Source organism: Phaenicophaeus curvirostris, chromosome 6, assembly GCF_032191515.1.
Source record: "Phaenicophaeus curvirostris isolate KB17595 chromosome 6, BPBGC_Pcur_1.0, whole genome shotgun sequence".
In the NCBI taxonomy this organism is placed as follows: Eukaryota; Metazoa; Chordata; class Aves; order Cuculiformes; family Cuculidae; genus Phaenicophaeus; species Phaenicophaeus curvirostris.
The window spans coordinates 17,242,462-17,264,804 of NC_091397.1; the positions used below are offsets into that span (position 1 = coordinate 17,242,462).

At 37.0% G+C, this 22,343-nt stretch overlaps 1 protein-coding gene across 3 annotated transcripts in view; it reads left to right on the top strand.

Annotated features, from left to right (window-relative positions):
- Positions 1-22,343, top strand: part of MPP7 (MAGUK p55 scaffold protein 7) — a 152,767-nt gene that overhangs the window by 70,352 nt on the left and 60,072 nt on the right. For all 3 annotated transcript variants that reach the window (XM_069859439.1, XM_069859438.1, XM_069859440.1), the window contains 2 exons: positions 17,470-17,547; positions 22,025-22,105. In XM_069859439.1, coding sequence (XP_069715540.1) covers positions 17,470-17,547; positions 22,025-22,105 — 159 coding nt within the window. The remainder of the gene's footprint in view (positions 1-17,469; positions 17,548-22,024; positions 22,106-22,343) is intronic.

A 22,343-nucleotide genomic window follows, 5' to 3' on the forward strand; every position in this document is an offset into this window, starting at 1 on the left:
CCTCCCTGGACCTGCTGGTCACACCGTTTCTGATACAAGCCAAGATGTTATTGGCCTTCTTGGCCACCTGGGCACACTGCTGGCTCATGTTCAGTCGGCTGTCAACCAACACCCCCAGGTCCCTCTCCTCCAGGCAGCTTTCTAGACAGACTTCTCCTAGTCTGTAGCACTGCATAGGGTTGTTGTGCCCCAAGTGCAGGACCCAGCATAAGGCTTTGCTAAACCTCATGCCATTGGACTCTGCCCAGCGGTCCAGCCTGTTCAGGTCCCTTTGCAGAGCCTCCCTACCCTCCAGCAGATCAACACTTCCACCCAGCTTAGTGTCATCCACAAACTTGCTAAGGGTGCACTCAATGCCTTCATCCAGGTCATTGATAAAGACATTGAACAGGGCTGGACCCAACACTGAGCCCCCAGTTTACAATGTAAAACGGACCAAAAATCTATTTCTAGATGTCATTTTATTAGTGTTCTGGATTGTGATCCAGTATTTGTGGTACTTTGATCCGATTTTATCAGAAGTTGTGTGTACGGCAGAATTCCACTCTGATGATGGAGGCCTTTGCTTCCTTACATACATCCTTTGTGTGCTGCAGGGTATCTTCTTTTAAAGACTGGCAGATTTTTCTTGAGGTATGTGATAGGGTAAAAGAACAGTCAAAAATAGCAAATAGTAATTAAATGATAATTGTGTTTTGGATGCATGTGATTACCTAAAAGCATTTTTTCTTCCTATCAATAAATTTCCATATGTAAGCACATGTGGCTTTCAGTGTAGATATTTTTCTTAAAATATTATTTATGATGGAGTAACAGTGTTATTAATGAAAAAGAGAATTTGCAATTCGTTTTTTTTTTTTTTTACAGCTGAATTTTATTAATTACATGATTTGTGCTGTATCATAGCATGTTGTGCAGGATATAGAAAAACCTGAACAGTAAGCTAGATATTTCTCATATTGCTCAGATTGTAATGATCCCACTAGATGGTGCTAATTGATAAATGTATGTCTTTGTGTGTGTGTTTCTATTTCTATTTAATTTTAACTCAAAGGATGGGTGTCCCCATCTGTGATTGAAGTTTGGATTTTGAATGGGTTAATTCTGCATCATTGAGCTGTACAGAAACAATCCTTCCATTATTATCAGGATTTCAGGGAACCTGAATTGAATTGGATCATGGGCTAACTTGTGTTGAGTAGAGAATGTAAGGGTGATGTTTAGTGAACTAAGCAGGAATGAGCCAAACTCTTAATGATTTAAATTTAGCAGCTCTCCCTGAATAGTGAAAGTGAAAAAGCACAAGTCTGTGCCAAGGTTTTTCAGTCTGTATGTAGTGAAACCTAGTTTTTAATCTATTTTATTAAATGTGTAATTGAAATTTCTGTAAAATCTTAGCTAGGCAGAGAATGGAGTTGGAAAAAAACATGCCTGACAACGACAAATGCAGTTTAGTTTTCATTCCTATGAAAGTCTGTTTACTTGGTGAGCATGGTTAGGAAAGTTTGAAAGTTCTCTTCTTTGGATCTGTATTGTTAACAAAACAGTGGAAATCACTTACTCTTGGGAAGATGTCTGGAAATCAGGTTCTGTATGATGCTGTAAAGTAAAGACCTTGATTCAGATTTGTAACAAGTATTTAAAAACAGTAGTATAAGGAGAAATGAAGACGTCAAGCCAAACTGTTTACAAGTAAAACATACTTGTGGGCAAATGAGAACTTTTCAATGTTTATGTAAGTTTTTGTATTTTCTGAAGGAACTGGCAAGGGATTTATTGAAAGAAGTATTACATGTAGGCACGTATTTGTTTTTTTCCTAGCATCTAAACAAAATCTTGAAATCTCTCAGGAAGCCTGTTTGCAGTTAATTTGAGACTATCTGCTCTCACTGTACAGTGCTTCTTTCCATGCTTAGCAGATTCCCAAAGACAACTCTCATCTTTCAGTTCTGTCTCACTTTAAAGCTGCTTCTTCAGCTGTATTTATTTGACAAAGCAGGACTGTACAGTTGTTCATTTAAAACACTTTCTAATGGCTTCATTATTTGGGAAATTGTTCTTTTAATTTAATTTATTTTTTTCTTTGAGTGCTGTCTCCATATTCTCCATATGCTGCCTCCATATATAAGAAGTAACTTAGCAAGTTACCTCTCCAGTTCTCTAAGCCGGACTCTGGGAATAATTTAACATGAATGGGTATTAGTATTGGCACAGAAAGCATTGTAAATTTATGTTTGAATTCATTTTATGGCTCTTTCTTTGCTAATCAACATACCAACATAAAGCTGTGGGAAATAATGGAATATTTGGAGGTGGGATGTTAAAATCGCTGAGTTAGACACTCAAATTTAATTGCATGTCATGAAATGTTCAGGATTGCAGTTTTCTTAGATGTCTTTCAGCACTAAGATGACAGTTGTTGCTAGTATATTTTGTGCATAGAAGGACTTCAGATAATGATAGCTTCCAATATCTAGTAAGTCAGCTGTTGGCCTGATCTTTGTTTTTCACATTTGAGCTGCATCCAGTCTCTTCCCTTTTCAGTTCATGTTTAATAGTTAATTATTTTTATCTCATTTAGATAATTTTTTTCTTCTAAATGTTCAAACCTGATATTCAAGAGCAAGAATGATTGTTTTGCTGTACTACAGAAAGCTGACTTTTCTAAGAAAAAATTCTCTCAAATTGATAAACATCTTTCAAGTATTAAACCACAAATGGAGAAAACTTTTGCTATGTAAAATAGTAACATTACACCTGTGCTGTTTAAAAAGTGTTTGTCATAAAGCTAAATAAAATTTTACATTTCTTAAAATGCAACCAGTACCAAGACTTCAAGAAGTTTTTAATTTCTGATGTTTTGGATTACTTATTTGGATTATTTGTTGCAAATAATAATCATTCAAATCAGTTAGGCATACATTTTGCAAGTCTTTGCATTACCTACCCACAGAGTCAGGTGATACTTTAAAAGGACCTATCAACAGAATGTTTAAGTGGGAAAAAAATTGAAGATTTCCTTCCTTAAAGAAAGAAAAAAAACCCAAATTCATTGTTGGGAGAGTGGGATTGAAATACTGTAAACCTGTGTATATTTTTTTTAACTAATCTAAGTTCATTACTGTCTTCAATGAAATGTTTTTCCTCAAGTTTCTGTTTAGAATCATTGTAAAAACATCAGCTGTTTGATCATTGCAGCAAAGATTGTTTCCATCTGTGTTTAATTACAACTGTGCAACTTTACCAAGTACTCATTCTGAAAACTAAAGGGCTTCTGTGGGAGTTGCAATTCCTTTCTTGCTAGCATCAAGTATTTCTAAAAGTATATTTTGAAGATAACTTAGACACATTGTTTATTTGATTTTTTTATCAGGAATATATCACCATTGGTTATAAAATATTTCACTATCAGTAGTTGGAATACCAAAATATTTCAGCTCTGAATAATTTTTATTTTTCTGATTAGAAGTAATTTAATATTGTTGGTTTGAAGATTAAGTATATTTTTTGTCCATGGCTAGTCCTTGTCTTCCTTTTAGTGATGAGTAAACGCATGGTTGTGCTCTGTAATCTTTGGGTTTTTTAAAATGGTATCATTATCCTGAGTATTGTTACCATTTTAAATTTCAGTCTTTATATATGACTTCCACAGCTTTGTTGCACTCATGATCAATTTGTTGCGTCTGCAGTACTGCATGAGAGTATTCCTGACAGTTGGGTCAAGATCTTTGCTGGAAGATTTGGTCTGCTGTGTTGTGAATGAGGAATCCTTACTGTTGTCTTAATAAAAGGAAGAGAGAGAAATAAAGACATTTATGTGAGACCATCTCAAATTCTGTGTTTCATTTAAACTGGAATACTTACAAAGTGGGTTTATTAACGTAATAATACTGGATGGGAATGGGAGTAGGGGCAAAGATCATTGAGTGGGAGCATATAGACAGAAGGGTGGAGGGTGAAGAGACATAAATTGGAAAGAGCAGTTTGTGACTTGGCATCCTGAGTTCAGTATTGCTTTTCTGAAATTCTACCTCAAACATTTACAAGTTTTAAGATGTTTTATAATACATAGGTCACTGCGTGCTTTTGGAGAAAAGAATTGCTATACTTCTGTTTTAGCAAATTCAGACTAGTACTTGATGGGTTTACTTCTCAGATTTTGTTTTACTTGAAAACACATTTATGAAAGATAGTGCATTAAAATTATAGGGATCTTTCAGCATCCATGGACTCAAGTTTGAAGACAGCTTGTTTCAAAGGAGAAAAAGTTTGATGTTTGTTCCTTCTGTTCAAGGACTTCATGTCCTTAGCTCACACAAGAGACTGGCTTCATTCAAATTTGGAATTGTTCTGATGCTCCTTCCTTTGGAAATGGGGTTAAAAGTACAGAAAAACAATGTTGAAAATACTGTATACAGTAGCCATGTAGGCTGTTTGGCTCTAAAGGAGCAGGGAAATTTACTTTGGAGCAAGTGCAATTTGTTTGGCTTTCGTTTGAACTTCCTTTGTCTGCCTTGGGACACACTTCCTATAAGCAAAGTCATCAAAACCTTTTCTTATTACTGAAAAAACCTGCATTTGAATGAAGTCTGTGAAATCTCTCTTTATTTTATTGTATTAGGAACAATGAATTCAAAGTGAAAAGTGTTTCTTACAGAAAAATAAACATTTAAGAAACTCTGCAAGGAATAACTGGGTTTGTAGCCAGTATTTAATCTGTTTTGCTTAACATTGCAAAAATAAAAACCTAATACATTAGTCTTATTACCATATGCTTTCATATTCATTCAGATGAGACTTTTCATATTCTTGAGTCCTTTTTTTTGTGATGTAAACTACATTAAAAAAACCCACAGAGGTATTAAAATATAATTTAAAGAAAAATGCTTTTAAAAACAAAGGAGGAAACAGGGTAATATCTCACAAAGTAAAAACTATAGGGGGGTTAAAATCACAAATAAGCGTGTTAGAGTACTCTGTAAATTAGAATGAATAAAGAAATTAATCTACTTGCTATTTTAATCTTCAGCCTTTCAGTAGATTTAGGATGCAACTTGAATAATAATCATCAACTGTATGCAAACTACATGGCATGTCGTGGTTTATCAGTAGTTAAGGTAAAAATGTCTTTATGATTGGCAGAGTGCAGGCAAGGCCGCTAATAAAGTAAAAAATCCGGAAGATAGCAGTTAGAAAGACAAGAGGGCTACAAGATATGATCCATGGGGGAAGACTGAAAGAGTCTTAAGACTGAAAGAGGTTTAGCTTAAAAATGGCTGGAAAAGTACCAAAGTTTTCATGTTGAAGAGGCCATCACAAAGACAAAGTGAATAATTGTTATCCAGGATCAGATGAGGAATCAGGAAATCAATTTACAGCAACGGGCTAGTCCAACACAAGGGTGTGCTGCTGCTGCGGCTGCAGGCTCTCCAGAGGGTCTGGGAACCAGATTAGAAGGCATGCCCTTGCAGATGCTAGGCCAGACCATTGGTCTGTTGAGCAATGCTGGGATTCTGCATGTTGCAGGGACTCCTGGCCTCTGCTATGCTGAGGTGCCTGTGCATAGTACTTGACTCTGCTCACACCTCTGAAGAGCTTCTTATAAAGCACTGTTAGCAGAATACAATTTCATAAGCAAGCCTTGCTTGGAGCATTTTATGCTCTTAGAAATCTGTTGAACTTGTCACTTGCTACTTGGCTATGGGCAAAAGGGGTTGTGGCCATTGTGTATAAGGCCTCGGTTCATCAAATTTCCACATTAAACAATAGCTTTGGGATACATCTGTTCCTTTCTTCCTGATGAACGTGTCTGGTCTTCATCAGCTACCTCAACAAGATGTACAGCACCCAAATAAGCTTAATTGTGTGGCATACTATTTTCAAGGTGTTTACTTGGTCTTGCTTTTAACCAAATATTATTTACAGATAGAGAATGAAGGGACTGTCATTCAAGAATGTAGTGGTGAAGCAGGAAATTGGTTGCTCACCGCATTATACTAGGCTCATGCTCTAGAACCTTTGCTTTAAAATAATTACAACTGCACTAAATCATCAAATCACTAGGTTGGAAAAGACCTTTGAGATCATCGAGCCCAATTGTACCTGTTCACTACTAAATCATATCCCTAAGCACTTCATCTACCTGTCTTTTAAAACCCCTAGGGATGGTGACACAACCACCTCCCTGGGCAGCCTGTTCCATAATTTTACTGTTGAACTTCTGTTCTACTAATGCCTCACTTACCTGCACTTACACCTTTCCTTTCTTAACTGTTCTTGTCTCTTCTCAAAATGGATAATAAAACCAACCTCATCTGTGCTCCCTATAAGGTGCATTTTTTTCTGCATTTAAATCTTCTTGACAGGTTAAAACTGTTTGCTTACAAGGTGCTCTCCAGATTAGGAAAACTGATTCTCTGGTGCTGTAGCTGTTGCTGTAAAATGTTCCAAATTAATTTAATTCTTTAAATTTAATGGCACTTTTCCTTTTAAGCTAAGAAGAAGACATAGGATATGAGCATAATAGAAGCATTTGCTGATTTTCTTTCATATGCTTTGGTGATGCTAGCACAAAGACAGGAAATTTTGGAATTAGAAACAGATCTAAGATTTTGGAATTAGACATAGATCTAAGAAATAGACTGCAGGTATGCTGCACTCCTCATGAAGGATGTGTTTGTTAGAAGTGTCAATAGCTGGGCACTTAACAGTTGATGAACTATGTTTTCCAATAAAAAAGAAATGTGATGAGGAGGTGCAATTTAAGTACACAGAAATAGTGTATATGGCACAGAGGAGCGAGGGCAGGATCACCAGGCTCATCAATTTCTCCCTTAATGTCCGTCCTGGTTTTCTTAATACAGAAAAAGTGGAAGAGATGCTTTTTCATTTAACAATAAAAACCAAGGTATGGGTCCTTATTAGATCTCTGTAAGGCAAAATCAAATCTGGCAATGCCCTCATGACCTTGTCAGACTAGTCTCAGCACTGCTTCCTCTGTGAGACTGCTTGAAGTAAAGCCCTGAGAGCAGGTCTTCTTGAAGCAGTGGATTTTCTGTGTAGTGATCGTCTTCCTCAGATGTGCTCTGCTCATCAAGGTCGAGCACGGGTGAAGGGCAGACAAATGAAGTAATGAGGCACAGTGTTAAAAATGATTGAAGAGGAAATTCTGAAACCACAGATTAAAAAAAAAAGATCCATGGAGAGTCAGGTCTTACTGAACCACTTACTGCAGTGTGCATAGCTGTTTTTTTCTGTCTTGCAATTTCTGGCTAGACAACAAAAGCAAGTTATTTGGATTGACTTATAACTCACATGATCTGAATTTTTAGCAAAGCTCTTTTTGTCCTTAACAAAATCAATGCATCATTTGATTTTCCAGTTGAGAAGAGCTGCCTTCTTTCCCCCCAGGTTTGCTTGCTTTTATTTCTAGCATGCTGTGCTTCTTTTGTTGTCTTTAACAATTTAATTCATAATAATTGCATATTTGCCATCGCTGTTAACTGGGCATTTCTGCCATAACAATGCTGTCACACATATAAGCATTCCACAACCAAGTTCTTGCTGAATCAAAGTTCAGACATCAAGTACTTGAGAGTGTAAGCTGAGGCTGAAGCTCCAGGCAGTGCTTCTGATTTGCGTTGATAACACCTGGTTTAAAATAATGCCACTCTGATAACTTTGTAAATCTGTAGATAACACACTATTGTGTAACTTTTACAAAATGTAACCTGAGAACAAAAATGCCCTTAAATATGATCTAGTATAGCTCTATTACAACTCTATTACAGCATTTTGTAACTTCAAAAATCACCGTAATTGTACATACAGTTCTGAAAGTTTATTTCTGAAGTTGCAACGCAGTTAGAAATTTCTGAAGGAGTTCTGTTTGGAATATGGATGATTCTGAATATTGGGTAACAGACACTTTTTAAGTGTCATCCAGCAGAATCCTGGACTCTTAGCAACTTTATCTTTAAGGGCTGAACAGATGCTACTGTAGATTTAGAGTGAACATAAGGAAGAAATTTTTTGCAATGAGCGTGATGAGACACTGGAACAAGTTGCCCAGAGAAGTCATGGATGCCCAGTCATTGGAAGTGTTCAAGATCAGGTTGGATGGGGCTTTGAGCAACCTGATCTAGTGAAAAATGTCCCTGCCCATGGCCGGGTCCTTGGACTAGATGATCTTTAAAGGTCTCTTCCATACCAAGCCATGCTATGATACTATGCTTAGAGCCTGGTTTGTGATCTTTTAACAAAACCGCAAAGGTTTTGATTATCTCAGAACACTTGGGTCTCAATGTGCACGTTTATTTGTTGGCTCTTTTCACATAATGGACTTGAAGAACGTATATGACCTCAAAGAGAGGGAGAGCGTTGGGGCAGTTTCTTTTGTTTTGGTTGTTCTGCTGTAACATAAAAATTAACTCAGCAGAGATTGCATCCATTTTTACAACTTAAGGTCTTGATAACAAGCTGCTTTCCTGTGATACCTGGAATGTTCCCTGCAGTGCTGGCATGAGTGGGTTTAATCTTCAATGGATATAATATTTTAAGCTGACAGAATTTAAAAAAATCCCATCAAGTTTGCTTTTGGGCCTCATTTCATTTCTAGGAATGAGCTACTTAAATTGAAGGCATGCTAAATGAACTAGTTACCAAGTTGTATCAGAAGCCCCTCCTTTTTCAAACTCTATTATGGTCTCCAGTTACAACACTTCTATTCTCCTCCCCCCCAAAAATCCACTTTTTAGCAGCAGATGAGATAAGGATCAAGCTAAGGAGTCTACATTTTTGCCTCTCAAAATGTTTAGGTGCCTTGTTGCTTATTCCCTTATCCTAGCTTTTTGTGAGGGTTGCAAACAAGCGATGCAAAAGCAATCACTCACCTAGCCAACTGATGCCCATCCAGTCCCCGGGCAATGGCTGCTTTGGAAAAACATGTTATATGGTATGGAATATCTCTTTGGTGAGCTGTGTCTTGCCCCAGACTCTTGACCTCCCCTATCCTACCCGCTGGAGGTACAGAGTGAGAACAGAGAAGGCTTTGGCGCTGCAGAAGCACTGCTCAGCAATAGCTAAAACATTGGAGTGTTATCAACACTGTTTTTCTCACAGATCTATGACACAGCACCATACAGGCTGCTATGAGGTACATGAGCTCCCTCCCAGCCAAGCGCAGTATAACAGTTCGTACCAGACAGTCTGCAGGCTTTCTGATTTTTTTAAATGATCATGCTATTGTGATAAAGAAGCTTATGATTCTTCTATTATAGTACAATTTTTTAGTTATTTTGTTAAGGGTGTTATTCTGAATGACTTCTGACTACTGACTCTTAACTGTTTAGGCAGAGGTATTTCCATGCCATTCCATGCTTTTGAATTCTTATGAACTTAATGCTTCTCCTCTTCGGAAGAAGGGCTTGAAAGAGAGAATTGCTCATGTGTTGTGATGAAGCTTTGCTGTGGAAAATCAGGCCAGAATTGAGGAATCTGAATATCTGTGTTTATGTCTGCAGAGGCTTATTTTAATTCTTTAATGCTCTCTCAAAAGCCTTTCTGCACTGTGCAATCACTTGATTTATGTTTGAGGCAATTTAATATTACTATGTGGAATGAAATTCTCTTTGCAAACTTGGAACAGCGAGCTATAATTTAAGCGTATTTGTTTTGTTTGTCTTTTCTAAAATACATAATGCTAAATTCTTTGTAATATATTCTATGCCTCTAATTGCAATTCAAGTCAATTGTCCTGAATAGAATGTGATTTAAAGGCTGTATGTGTTCTGAGAAAGTCGGTTTTCAAGATGCTGCATTGGGTATTTGACAGGAGTTGTCGTTTGGTTTGCTGCTCAGGTTTTCCTACACCTCATGAGTTTATCATACTATATTACTGCAGAGCTGTTCATATTTAAGTTCATTAGTGTGGAAAGCTACAATATTAAGTACTATAGGAAGGCTTGAGAACAAATTAATAGTTTTGTATTTTGTCTGTGTTTCTATGCTGTGGAAATGTGCTTACAGACACCCACTAAATGATGAAAATAAAGCAAAAACTGGCTAGTTATTCTGATTCCTTTCATCTCATACAACAGGATTCTGGGAGGAGAAAATGAGGGAATTAAACAATCTTTTAATTAGAATTTTGCATCAAGTAAAATATGCATACTCTTTCAGCACAGATGGTGGTAAGCAATTATAGTTTTTGAATGGTTTTATAGGTCATTTTCATTTGTTTCATTGTAGTCCATCATTTCTTCATTGACTCAAAGTTGTTGGTCAGTTTAAACAGTGCAGTGAAGTCGCTGTCTAAATTCCAGAGTTAAAGAAGTACTATTAGCAATCAAATGAAAACCCTAATTCTCATCTCACTGTGTAAGTGCTGGGACTATTCATAAATGTGTCCTTTGCAGTCATATATGCGTTGGGATGCTTTCTCTTGCTCCCGATGCTACAGATGCAGGACACAAATTGCAACTGAAGCCAAAACTAGCGCTTAGATGCCTCACCAGTTTCTCTTCTGCTTTCTTTTTCCATTCTCTTCATCTTTTGTGGCTTCTTAATGTGAACTGGGTGCTATTTGTTATAGCATCTCCCTCGTTTGTGGTGCCTCTGGTGGAATTAAAGACTTTATTTTGCAAGCAGTACATGAACCCGAAACTTTGATGGACAGGTTCTGCATGGATCTTTCATTGTGTACCTGTACCAGTGACTAAGTAAGTAAAGAAGCTGCATGATTTTTGTCAGTACTATGATTTCAGACACTCTTGTGGTTGATAGGTTATGACGGATGTAAAGAAGAGAGGAATTAAGGGAGATACTCTGCCCGCTGTTACGGACTTTCTGCAACAATGTACTCAATAGCTGTCTTCTGGACATGTCTTGGTGCTTTTTTTCTGTTTTTATATTGGCATTCTAGTTCAGATCAGGAGTGCGTTGTTTAAAACAATTTCCCATCTTCTCAGCTTGTGCTGCTTTGGTTTTCAGCAGGAAGCATCAGCAATTCAGTATATGAGATGGATTCCTTTCTGCTGAAACTAAGCAAGGAGGTTAGCTGCTAATGGGTATTCAGCAGACAAGAGTAGACTAGGCTAGTCCAAAGTAAACCCTCAGAAATGCATATGGTGTGGTAATTTGGTCCTCAGTGCCAACTGTTCTGTTGCATTAAACAAAGATGGTATTGCGTATTTCCATCCAGGAGTGTAATTAGCTGAATCTGGCAGGCTCCTTATCTCCATACCAAAAGATATCTCATCCAGCAAAATCATACCTAAGTAAGGTAATGTTTATATAACCAATAAAAGGGTATAAGCCTCTGATGTTTCTCAACAGATGGTGCACACTGTTCCAGAATTACTGTCTGCCTTAGAATGGTGGTCAGTACAAACTTCTTGCAAGATCCTCTTCAGTGCTTTCTGTCAGAATAGTGTCATTGCCATAAAAAACCTCTCTTATCCAGAGGTGCTGACATGTCTGAGTAGTCGGTGAGACTCCTGTGCGGTGGCAGAGTATTTTTCACAAATGAATGTGATGTTTCTTGTGGTTTATGTGCTAGTATGGCTCACAGATGTTGACACACTGTGTTTTGGGTCATAAGTGTTTGCATAAATGCTCTTAGGTATACTTATTCTTTACCTATGCCAATTGTTCTCTCAAAAAGAGAGAACTTTTTGGCACCTTATTCTTCCCCTGTTCATGGTTACTAATAAAGGCTTTGTGTTTATTTGGGTCCTCTTTGCATTTTGTTCTATCACCAATGCTTTTTGCATATGCTTTTTGCATATATTTTTCAAACAAGGCCTGTCTGTAGGCTCTAAATCTTTCACTGGACCACTACAGTGTAATACATCTTCACAGTCAAATTGTTGGGTTTACCTTCCTTCCACTTAACAAGTAAAATAATCTGTACGAAAGAACATAAACATGCTTTTAACCTATTCTTGTATCTAAAATCTAGGGTGCTTGCTCCAACAGTTGACAGGTTGTATGGTCATCGAGTACCTACACAAAGAGTAGAGTATTCATATGAACATATGCCTATGGGTGGCAAAGTAGCTCCAGGTGATTGTCAATAATCTCAAAAAGAAAGCAGAAGCAAGGAAGCTGAGAAAGTACTTTTGAGATGGAAAAGGAGAAGAGAGGACAGAAAGACACAGCCAATGTCATGATATAAAGAAGTAGAGAGAGATGTGGAGAAGGTTGTAAAAACTAAGAGACAGAAGTTTGAATGATCTGTTTACATCTCAAAGGTATTTCTCATAAGTAGGCTTCTGTACCTGTTTTGGAAATTTGTTTTGCTTTAATGTACAGAACTTTTGAGACTCCATTAATTCTAGCAGTTTTTTGCATCTTTAGTAAAGCTTATTGGCATGGATAGGAAACTTTTTTCTAAGTATTGACAGGGAACTCTGATTTCAGTTTGCTAACACTTTTAGTATTTTCTTTAAAATATTCTGTTCCTATGTGTGGAGCTGTAGGTATATCAAGCAGTTGAAGACTACGTGTCTTCAAGTTCCGAAGAAGGACATAACATGTCAAGAGGGAATGGCCTCAAGCTCCACCAGGGGAGATTTAGGCTGGACATTAGGAAAAAATTTTTCACAGAAAGGGTCATTGGGCACTGGCACAGGCTGCCCAGGGAGGTGGTTGAGTCACCTTCCCTGGAGGTGTTTAAGGCACGGGTGGATGAGGTGCTAAGGGGCATGGTTTAGTGTTTGATAGGAATGGTTGGACTTGATGATCCGGTGGGTCTCTTCCAACCTGGTTATTTTATGATTCTATGATTCTATGTCTGACATACTGCATTTCTTGGGTGCGATCATCTTATGATGAGAATAGTCCATATCGGAGCTCCATTTCAGGTTTTCCTGAAACCTTATAGGTGGAGTACTTTATAAAAGATTGCTAATAGGTCTTGGGCTGTAATACTGGTACAAGCTACCCGTTCTGGAGTCAGGTATGTGCCAGAGCCCACTAAATACTACTAAAATTATTCTTTTATTAGGGCATTCCTTCCCAGAAGGATCTGGGGTACTGGAAAATGATATTATTCTGTGTACATGCTTATCCTCCTCATCTGTGTTGCTTTCAGACATTTTATTGCAACTGTACCTGGAAATTAAGACATCTAGAAAGAGAAATTAAGTGTATTTATAGGCTTCTTTACTTTAGATTATTGTTTTTCTGACTCAGAAATCTCCCTTGTGGGTTTTGAAATAGTCCAGGCTGGGGACACTGCAGAAAATGTATTTCTACTGTACTTTGTTATAGAAAGTTTAATTCAATCTCTCTGGGAAAATCCAGAAACAAGTTCCCTTGCCTATAAATGTGCCAAAAATTGTATGAATTTGTAAATGATTATTTTTCCCTCTTGGGGCATATCTTCACAGTAGATTGTCAGTCTTCGCAGAACCTCGTAAGTCTTCCCAAAGTACCCTACAGCAAAAAGAATAGTCATAAAAAAAATCAAACCCCAAAACCCCAGCAACCAAGTCATCTGTTCAGCAGAACAGCTTTATATGCTTTATTTACAATATGTAACTTTTGCTTTAACAGACTATGTCTCATCTGTGAAGAGATTTTCAGGGTTAAAGCTTCACATTTAAATGTCAAAAGAACTTAAAACAGATGTACTATATTTTCTATTTTTTGGGCATGACAGAGTCCTGTATTCTCCATATGTCCCATACGTTTCTACTACAGCGAAGGCAATAGTATTAAAATTAATGGACATCTGATATAACCCTAGAATATAAGATATATTTGCCTTTTGTATTAAAGATAATTCTTTAGAATGAAAGTCAACAAGTGGTTGCAAATATGTCATGTTTTTCTTGAATAGTTAAATGCTTTCTCTTCCAGTGTTTTGAATCTAATCTCATACTTCTCTCAAAGTGTTTCAGAATGGCTGTGATTTCTGTTACAGTTTAATTTCATTGAGTAAGAGTTGTAAAGGGGCAAAGTACTTGCGCCACCTTGTTCTATTTTACTTTAATTTCTGTGTTTGCTTTGTTTATGCTGTATTCATTCTCATCAGTGTAGTCAATCTAGATAATTACATTTCAAATTCTACTTGTGTAAGAATTGAATTTTGGAAATATAATGCTAGTTTTGCATATATTAGCATGATTTACAAATTTCAGATTTGGGAAAATAATTAGCTGAAAGACAACATGTGGAGAAGTAACCAAAATGTTTGGCTGTGTGCACAGTAGCTTTTCTAAAGGTGGTTATTATAAATGCAGTCATTCATCACTCTGAAGTCTGGGAAATTCAAGGCCACCAGGTGAGTCTGCAAGTGTACTCTATCATCCTTGAAAGGCAACAGAGATGACCTAGTCCCCAGTGACTAGGGAAGGGCAAGTATTGTACTCATCTTTGAAAAAAGCCAAAAGATGTGGGGAACTAGAGGCCAGTCAGCCTTACTGTGACCTGTGTGGAAAATTATGGACCAAAACCTCTTGGAATACATTTTTAGACAAATGGAGAGAAGCTGTTGCCTGAAAATGCATTTTTGCCTCACTGAAATTTTTGCTTTGTCAGCTAAATTGCATGAAATGCCCTGTCTTACTGCATTCAGGAAGCTGTTATATGCAAGTGCTGCATACATTAGAGATACATTACTTATCCAGAAGTTAGACGTAGGCAGTAACCATAAGAAAGTGATAAGAAAGACTGTTTTTGTGATGCGTATGGTAATTTTATACTGATATGAAAGGTAATCCTTGTATTTTGCACTGACTGCAACTTTGTACACACACCAGTAGTTTTTTGATTTTCTTGGGTAAATCCTTTAAATTACACCTGTATTGCATCTTTAATGGAAGCGTGCTGAAGTTGCAGTCTGTTTCCAGAACATGTAACATTTATCCCTAGAGTTATTCGTCATGCCAGTACAGTAAATTAATAGAAGCTCCAGCCTGATGTAGCAAAATCTAATATCCAGAACTGTCTAGTAATAGTTAAATTTTCCTGCTTACTTGATTATCTTCTGTTGTTTGCCTGAGATTTGGTTAGGCCATTACTCTGTACAACTCCTCCATAATAAACCAAATCTTAATGATTTTCTTAAAATGCTTAACTGTATTCCAATATCCACTGTTAGGAAAATAAAGATTTGTTTTCAGCTCTTTGCTTGTTATAGGCACAGCCAGTAACTTGTTAAAATTACACACCACCTCCTCTTAAAATCCTGTTGTAAATGTACAATTTATAATATTTTTCAAAGATGGATTATGAGAGAATGTCCCGGCATTTTTTTGTTTCGTTTGCTTGGTTTTGGTTTTTATTTTTTCCCTCTTTTTATTTTTTCTTGTTTTAATTTTACCAGTAAAGACACTTGCAGGTTGTCGAGGGTAAAAACAGCATCATTGACAGTGGAGCTTCTGTTTTCTTTGAGAAAGTAAAAGGTACCATAAGTGACTGCTTTTAATCTCAGAGTTGACGGAAGCTCAGTCTGGATAAAATCATGATGCTGGCCAATGCAATCAAAAAAATGATAGATTTGAGACTTTTTGATTTATTATGTCTTTTAGTTATTCAAGTTCACAGTCTGAGTAAATCACAAATTTCTATTGCACTCAGGAAGCTGCTTGTTTTGTTTAGTTTCTGTGCTTTCTGAACTAGAAATAAGAAGTTTTCCAGTCACTTATACTTTTGGTGACATCCAATACAGATTCATCTTACTTTGTGGAGTAAACAATGTTTGGGAAAGCCCTGTAAAATTCAGACTCATGTTCTGGAGATAATAATGCTTTGCATTTAGTTTCTAGATGAGGTACAAATACTTGCTATTCGAAACATAATTTTACAGCTTAGTTGAGCAATTGTGGTGTCTTTGTGCTTCACCTTGTGTTTTCAGAACTTTGGTACCCTTTAACCAATGACATACAGAAATAATTTTATAAAGGTTACAGAAATTATGAAGGAATCAACTATGACGTAGATCTTGCTATGCCATGTTGCATTAACAGAGCATTGTATGGCCTCTGCTTCAAGGAATGTATAGTCTAAATAAACAAAACCAGATGTGGACTTAGAAACTGTGTTATTAAGTGCAGCAGAAGACAGAAAAAGTGGCAAGCGCAAGTGTCATTGATGTGGCATTATCTTGTAGTTGTTAGGAATTCAGTTTAAATTCACAAGAAAGCTGGGGAGAAGGCTGAGGGAATCCTGGGCAGTGAGAGGGGTGAGTGCTGCCTAGAGTAGAAGTAAGCAGAGAAAAGCAACTAGAAGAGGAGGGAAGGCTGGAGGAAAGAGTTGGTGCATAACAGTTGACAATCCTGTCAACTCCGAACATTCTCAGCATGCAAAGACCACTGGTTTATCTGCTCTTTGCAGCTGTGCTTGCTGCCTGGCATTTATCCCATTCCTCCCCCAGCAGTGCACCAGGCAGGGATATCATTGGGGTTCCAAAGCGGGGGCCTTTCCAGCCAAGTCCTGAGCCCCATGGCTTCTGTCAGACCTCATGTTGCCCTCCTTGCCAAGCACGGAAGTCCCCAGTTTTGCTCCTTCTGCAACTTCTCCAGCCATCTGGAGACTGTTTCTCCTTCAGAGCAGAGGGACTTAAGTAGAAGTCTAAGAATGGGGTGTGCTTGCATCAGGTCAAACTACTGTTGTCTGGGTTTTCTTAAAAATTTTAATTAGTGTTTGTACATCTGTGTATCTTCAGGAAAGTAATGTAAATAAAATGGAATGTTTAATATATTATGCTATGCCGTTCTGAAATAACTTCTAAAAAACTTGTTAGAAGCTTTAAAATATTTTGGCTCTTTTAAGCTTTCACACTGGAAAAATCTAAATTTTGTGGAGCTGGGAAGAGGCTGTGTATTTAAACGGTGGTGTATCCTTTCCCCTTTTGAAAGAACTGAAGCACACTGCATTTTTAAAGTTGATAACTCCCCATTAAAACTTTAAATGCTTCTAAATTAATTCAAATTGCTGAAGGACTGCCTTTTTCTTTCAGATGTGTTAGAATTAATATTAGCACTACTTTGCCCTTGTTTCTGAATTATTTTAATGATGGCAGCCGCTTCACCAAGCTGTCTGTCAAGATGTGGGTGGCAGGCTATTATTTCACTTCATAAATCATAATTTATGGGGGGGGTTGTATCCATCTTGGGGATAAACACGTTTTGCTTTGTGTTTTCAGCAGCAATATAAAATGTAATTGATACTTAAAGCAATATGTTTGAAGTATGGACATAGAAAGCCAGGAGAGAAAAATCACAAATGTTTAGTTTTTCTGTGGCTTGGTCTACATACTGAGCATTTTTTCCATCTTATTTCATACTCTTAGCACTTCAACAGAGGATGTTGATGAATTACTCTTACATGATTGTTGTCTGTATGTTACCATGAGGATGTTTCTTTAGTTACAATGAACAGATCAATTAGCTCAACAAGGTCATTTTATACCATCTCTCATGCTGCTAAATACACTTATCATTATGTGCTATTGTCTTCCAGATTCATGAAAAACTGCATTATTACGAGAAACAGAACCCAGTGCCCATACTCCATGGTGCAGCAGCCTTGGCAGATGATGTAAGTGTCCCCTGCTGAGATCACTGGTACCAAGTCTCCCAGAAAATTGTCTGCAAGCAGAACTCCTAGTAGTGCAAACATATGATTGTAATCCTCTGAGCTGAAATCATAAGAAGCTGCAAATGTTTCCAAAGGTGCTGTCATCACCAGGCTTGTTGCTGGTATTACTTTGATTTTTATTCACTTGCCTGTTATAAAAACACTGCATCTAGATAGCCTCTTGTTCTACTTTAATAACTACGTAATAGAAATTACAGGTTGGAACTCTACTGGGAGGGGAAAAGCTGTCAACTATTAGTGTTTTGAGAAAGTCACAGACAAGAGGAATGCTTTGGAAAAATAAAGACAAATGAGATAGCAACGCAGCTGACAGAACATGAAAAATGACAGATAATACTACAGAAATGAAGTCTATGAAATGCCTAGGAAGGAGGCTTGTTAAAAGAAAAACACCAAAAACTATTTACAAAAAAGTACAGTAGTGATTTATTGATATTGGAGCTTTCTAAATTACCTTCATAACTAAAGAATAAATTGTAAAAGTGGTTGGCATTGATGGAGTAGTTAATTTCCTGTTACTATAATTTTTATTGTAAAGAAAAAAATCCAACCTGCCATTTCTTGCTATTTGGTTAATTCTGGGATTCAGATGAATTGTTCACACACCTGTATAAACTATGACTGAACCTGAGGTAGGCAAGGATAGAGAAATGTTTAATAAACTGTGGTTTAGGTGAAATCCAGAAAACTTTGTTGCAGTTGATGATTTTAAGTTGTTTTTTTGGAAAAGGCAATGTGTATTAGGATCCATTTCAAATACGGCATGTTTGAAAATTCACATACTTCATAGATGTTCTAAAATATTAACTATCTTTCTGTATTATTAATAGCTTTTCAGTTTTACATTTTACAGATGGTTAGGTGTTATGGATTGAGAATGATAACATTTTAACAAAAAACTAAATTAAATATATTTGAAGTCTGTTGGAAAAAGGTTATACTGTAATTTAATCATGTTTCGGTAGGAGGAGAGCTATATCCTGTAACATACCAAATATAATAATGCATTAGCTTTGACATCAGGCATATATTAGTAATATTTTTTTAACCTTCAAGTAGCTTTGAATAATGTTGATAGTAATTTTGAAAATTAAAGCTGGTTGAAGTTCTCACCATTAAGTTCTTGGTGACATATTAATAGTACTTGTTAACATTTGTGTTATGGATCTCTGGGCTAAAATTCTTAATAATTTCTTTTTTTTGGATGCAAAAGCTAGTTCTTGATATTTTCAGAAATGCTGAGCAATCTCATTCTTTGTTCAGCCCCATTTAAAATGTATAGTTTTTGAAATCCCCAAAGTACCCTGTCACTCTTCAGTTGAGAGGGGCTTTTAACCCTATGAATATATTATTATGTACATATTAAAATGTACGTATGTTGGGACATGACTGTCTCTAGACATCTGCCTACTTTTGAAGCACAGCTTCTTTTTAAAGAGCCTCTTGCTGATTCTTCATTTTTGCTTATGTGCAGCTGAACAGCTGGTTTTATGGGCACCATCCCGTAGAATGAGGATGTCCTGTGTCAGCTGACGTTAGGCTAGCACACTGCAGGATTTTCTGTGTTTCAGTAGTTTTCAGCAAACTTGGAGACACTTAACTTACATGCAGTGGGTTTTGTAACTTCAAACCTTTTGAAGTTCCAGGATTAAAGTGCTATTCAGTTTTTGGCACATGTGCCTAACTAGTTGTCAGCTTCAGAGCATGTTGGTGATATAAAACACACTTTTATTTCAGTAGGCTTTAAATTAATACTTTGTTTTGCTAGAGGCAGTAACTTTTTAATTGTTAAAGAAGGAGATATTCTTATTCTCCTGTTTGAATTAAAATGAAATGTAACTAAAAGCTGTTTAAGGAGTGTGGTTTTATTCTTATGTTATTTTTAAAAGCAATGTCAGAGGCAACAATTGTGTTGAGGCTTCGTTTCTCAGCATTTCAATATTTCTAGCTGCCATACCTTCTCTCTCCTCACCCCTCATCACTTTTAGACTGAATTTCCCATTAGAGATTCTGTTTGCCTCTTGTTTTGGAGCAGCAGTGTCTGACATACGACTCTTGATTTTACCTAAACAAATTACCTTAACATTACCTAAACATTACTGGCAGTACAGGTATATACTGCAAATAAGGCCTCTGGGTTATTAGAAAAATTGTTCTGGCGAAAGAAGCTTCAGAACTTACTCCAGAGGATTTAAACTTCCAAGCCCCCTTGCTCCTCATCTCACCAGCCTCACTCCACATGCACCCTTCTCTTTTGCTTGTTTTCCTCTCACTGTAGGGGCTGTTCTTCATGAAGAACTTGAAATGTTATGCTTCCCTCAACACAGAATCATAGAGGAGTTTTTCAGACAGCTTTTCCTGTAGTCATTGGCTTAGGAGGTGATCAGCATGGTGTCAGTGTGCCCAAAGTATGCTGTACAGCTTGTACTGGGGCTGGTAGCTGTCACAAATCTCGACACTTCAATGACAACAACAAATAAAAATCCAGTCCAAAAGTGCTAGAAGCACAACAAGCAGCTCTGGTGATACCAGTTTGCTAATCTGGAAACATGGCTCAGTCCTCCTTCTCGTCTTCCTCCTCTTCTATCATGGGGTGTTACTTGTGCCTTTAAGACTTCCAGGGAAATATTTTGAAAACCCTTGTAAATTATATGAGTGAAAACAGATTTTTAATTGTTTAATCCCTGATCAAATATTTTCTAAATGATGAGATTAAAAAGTCTGTTAAAGCAATAAAAAAAATTCATTTTCTCACTGCCCTAACTGTAATGTACCTGCATCTATATTTGCACCACTAAAGCAAATGCCAATTCTGCTGAATTAATAGGTGCTTGTGCACAATTTACCTGAGAGAGAAATGCTGAAGCACTTACTGTTACTGAGCAATTATTAGTCTTGAATGAGACACAAATGGATGTATTTTGTTCTCTAGTGATGAGTAGTACAAGCTAAAGAGTGAAGGATAACCAAAGGGAACCTGTGTAATGTGCCTGTTGTCATTCCGATCACAGATTATTTTCAGTTTTGCGGAGCTTTTCCATAGAACACACAGACCAGATTGCAGTCAGATTACCACAATACTTGGCTTCATGTGCCTAAAATATTTCATTCTAACCTTTCCTACAGAGATTATTTTCTATTCCTTTGATATTAAGACACAAATATTGTTAAGATTAGCATTGACGTATTTGATGGACATTTTTATCTATGAATTACAGTTAAAGGGTTGTGGGACTGTAGGTGATGAATTTTTGTTTCAGTCCTTTTACCCCTGTATTAATTTGAGGACAAAAAAAAGGTATTCAAACAGTGTCTGATGTGTATAATTGCTTTTAGAATTATCTATTATATATAATTATGCAAAATACACTTCTAGCCATTTATCTTGAGCATTTATACAAAATGAAAGTACAAATTTAGAATTAGGCTACGCAAATGAAATTACTTGCTGCAAATAACCAGTCTTTCTTTGTGACATTTTTATGGTACTGATTTAATGCAAAGAAAATAAATGATTATCTGAAATCACATTTTGGATTATGAGACATGTAGCTTCAGAATTTTAAACTGAAGTTCAGTATTGTGAAATATGTTTTAGCTTTTCATTCTTCTGGAAAAATAGTTTGAGACTGAAATCCTGCAGTAAAATATGCCTCTTGAGTCCAAATTAGTTGAGAATGTCGTGATAAGAAAAACTCAAGACATGAGCCAAATAGCCATGGGATTAAATGTTAGACTGCTGCTCTATTGTTCACCAAACCACAATTTCATAGTACAACGAAATATAAATTACTAGTCTTGTTGTTAGATCATAGTTTGTGCATTTTGGGGTCTTGAATTGCTAATGACCTGTTATAGACTATACCATGATTAACCTGCTTCACATTTAACAAGCTCCTTCCAGTGTATGTGTAAACATAATAAAGGGTTCAGATTGCTTGCACTATAGGGGCACTTTGCTTTCTTATCCCGGTCCTAAACAGCACAGCTACTGTGGGTTTTTGGAAGCAGTGTGAATTTCACCACCTCATTCAGAACTGTTTTTTATGGACAGTGTCAAAGTTTGATCCAGTCATTTTTTACAAGCAGTCCTTTGTCTGCACGCAAAGGACCATTCACTTAAATGAAGTGCTGGGATTTGCCCCCATCACTATAAATCAGAATGTGATCTGGCTGCACCCTTGCCAGAAATGATTACTTGTGTTAAACTGAACCAAAAGGCCTGGCTTAAATCTGGTCCACTGAGGGCCAGAAATAGAAGCATGGTGATTGATGGTGTTTTTCTTCATGCTAGCTTCTGTTTGAACATGCTGGAAAGTAATAACCTTGAACAAGATAGATTCTGGGTTGTCACTGATGCACTGGGTAAAACAAGGCTTTGCTAATGGTCTTTGTGTTGATTCCATCTCCCACCCAGCTGGCTGAGGAACTGCAGAGCAAGCCTCTGACCAGTGAGATCAGAGAACTGTTGAAACTCCTTTCAAAACCCAATCTCAAGGTGAGGACTTGTTGCATCTGCAAAGTGCTTTCTTCATGTGTGTCTGCATCTGCTTCCTTGGGCTGTGGCAAGTTTTGCGTGCTTTAACAAATGTGTGTGCTTCTAAGAAGGGGTGCAGTGTCATTCAAAAATACCTGTTATGAAAATAACATATTTAATGTTGCCTGTAAATTATTGTGCTGTTACTGACATTTAGGAAAGGAATTTGGTGGGAAGCCGTTGCGTATTTACAGTGGAT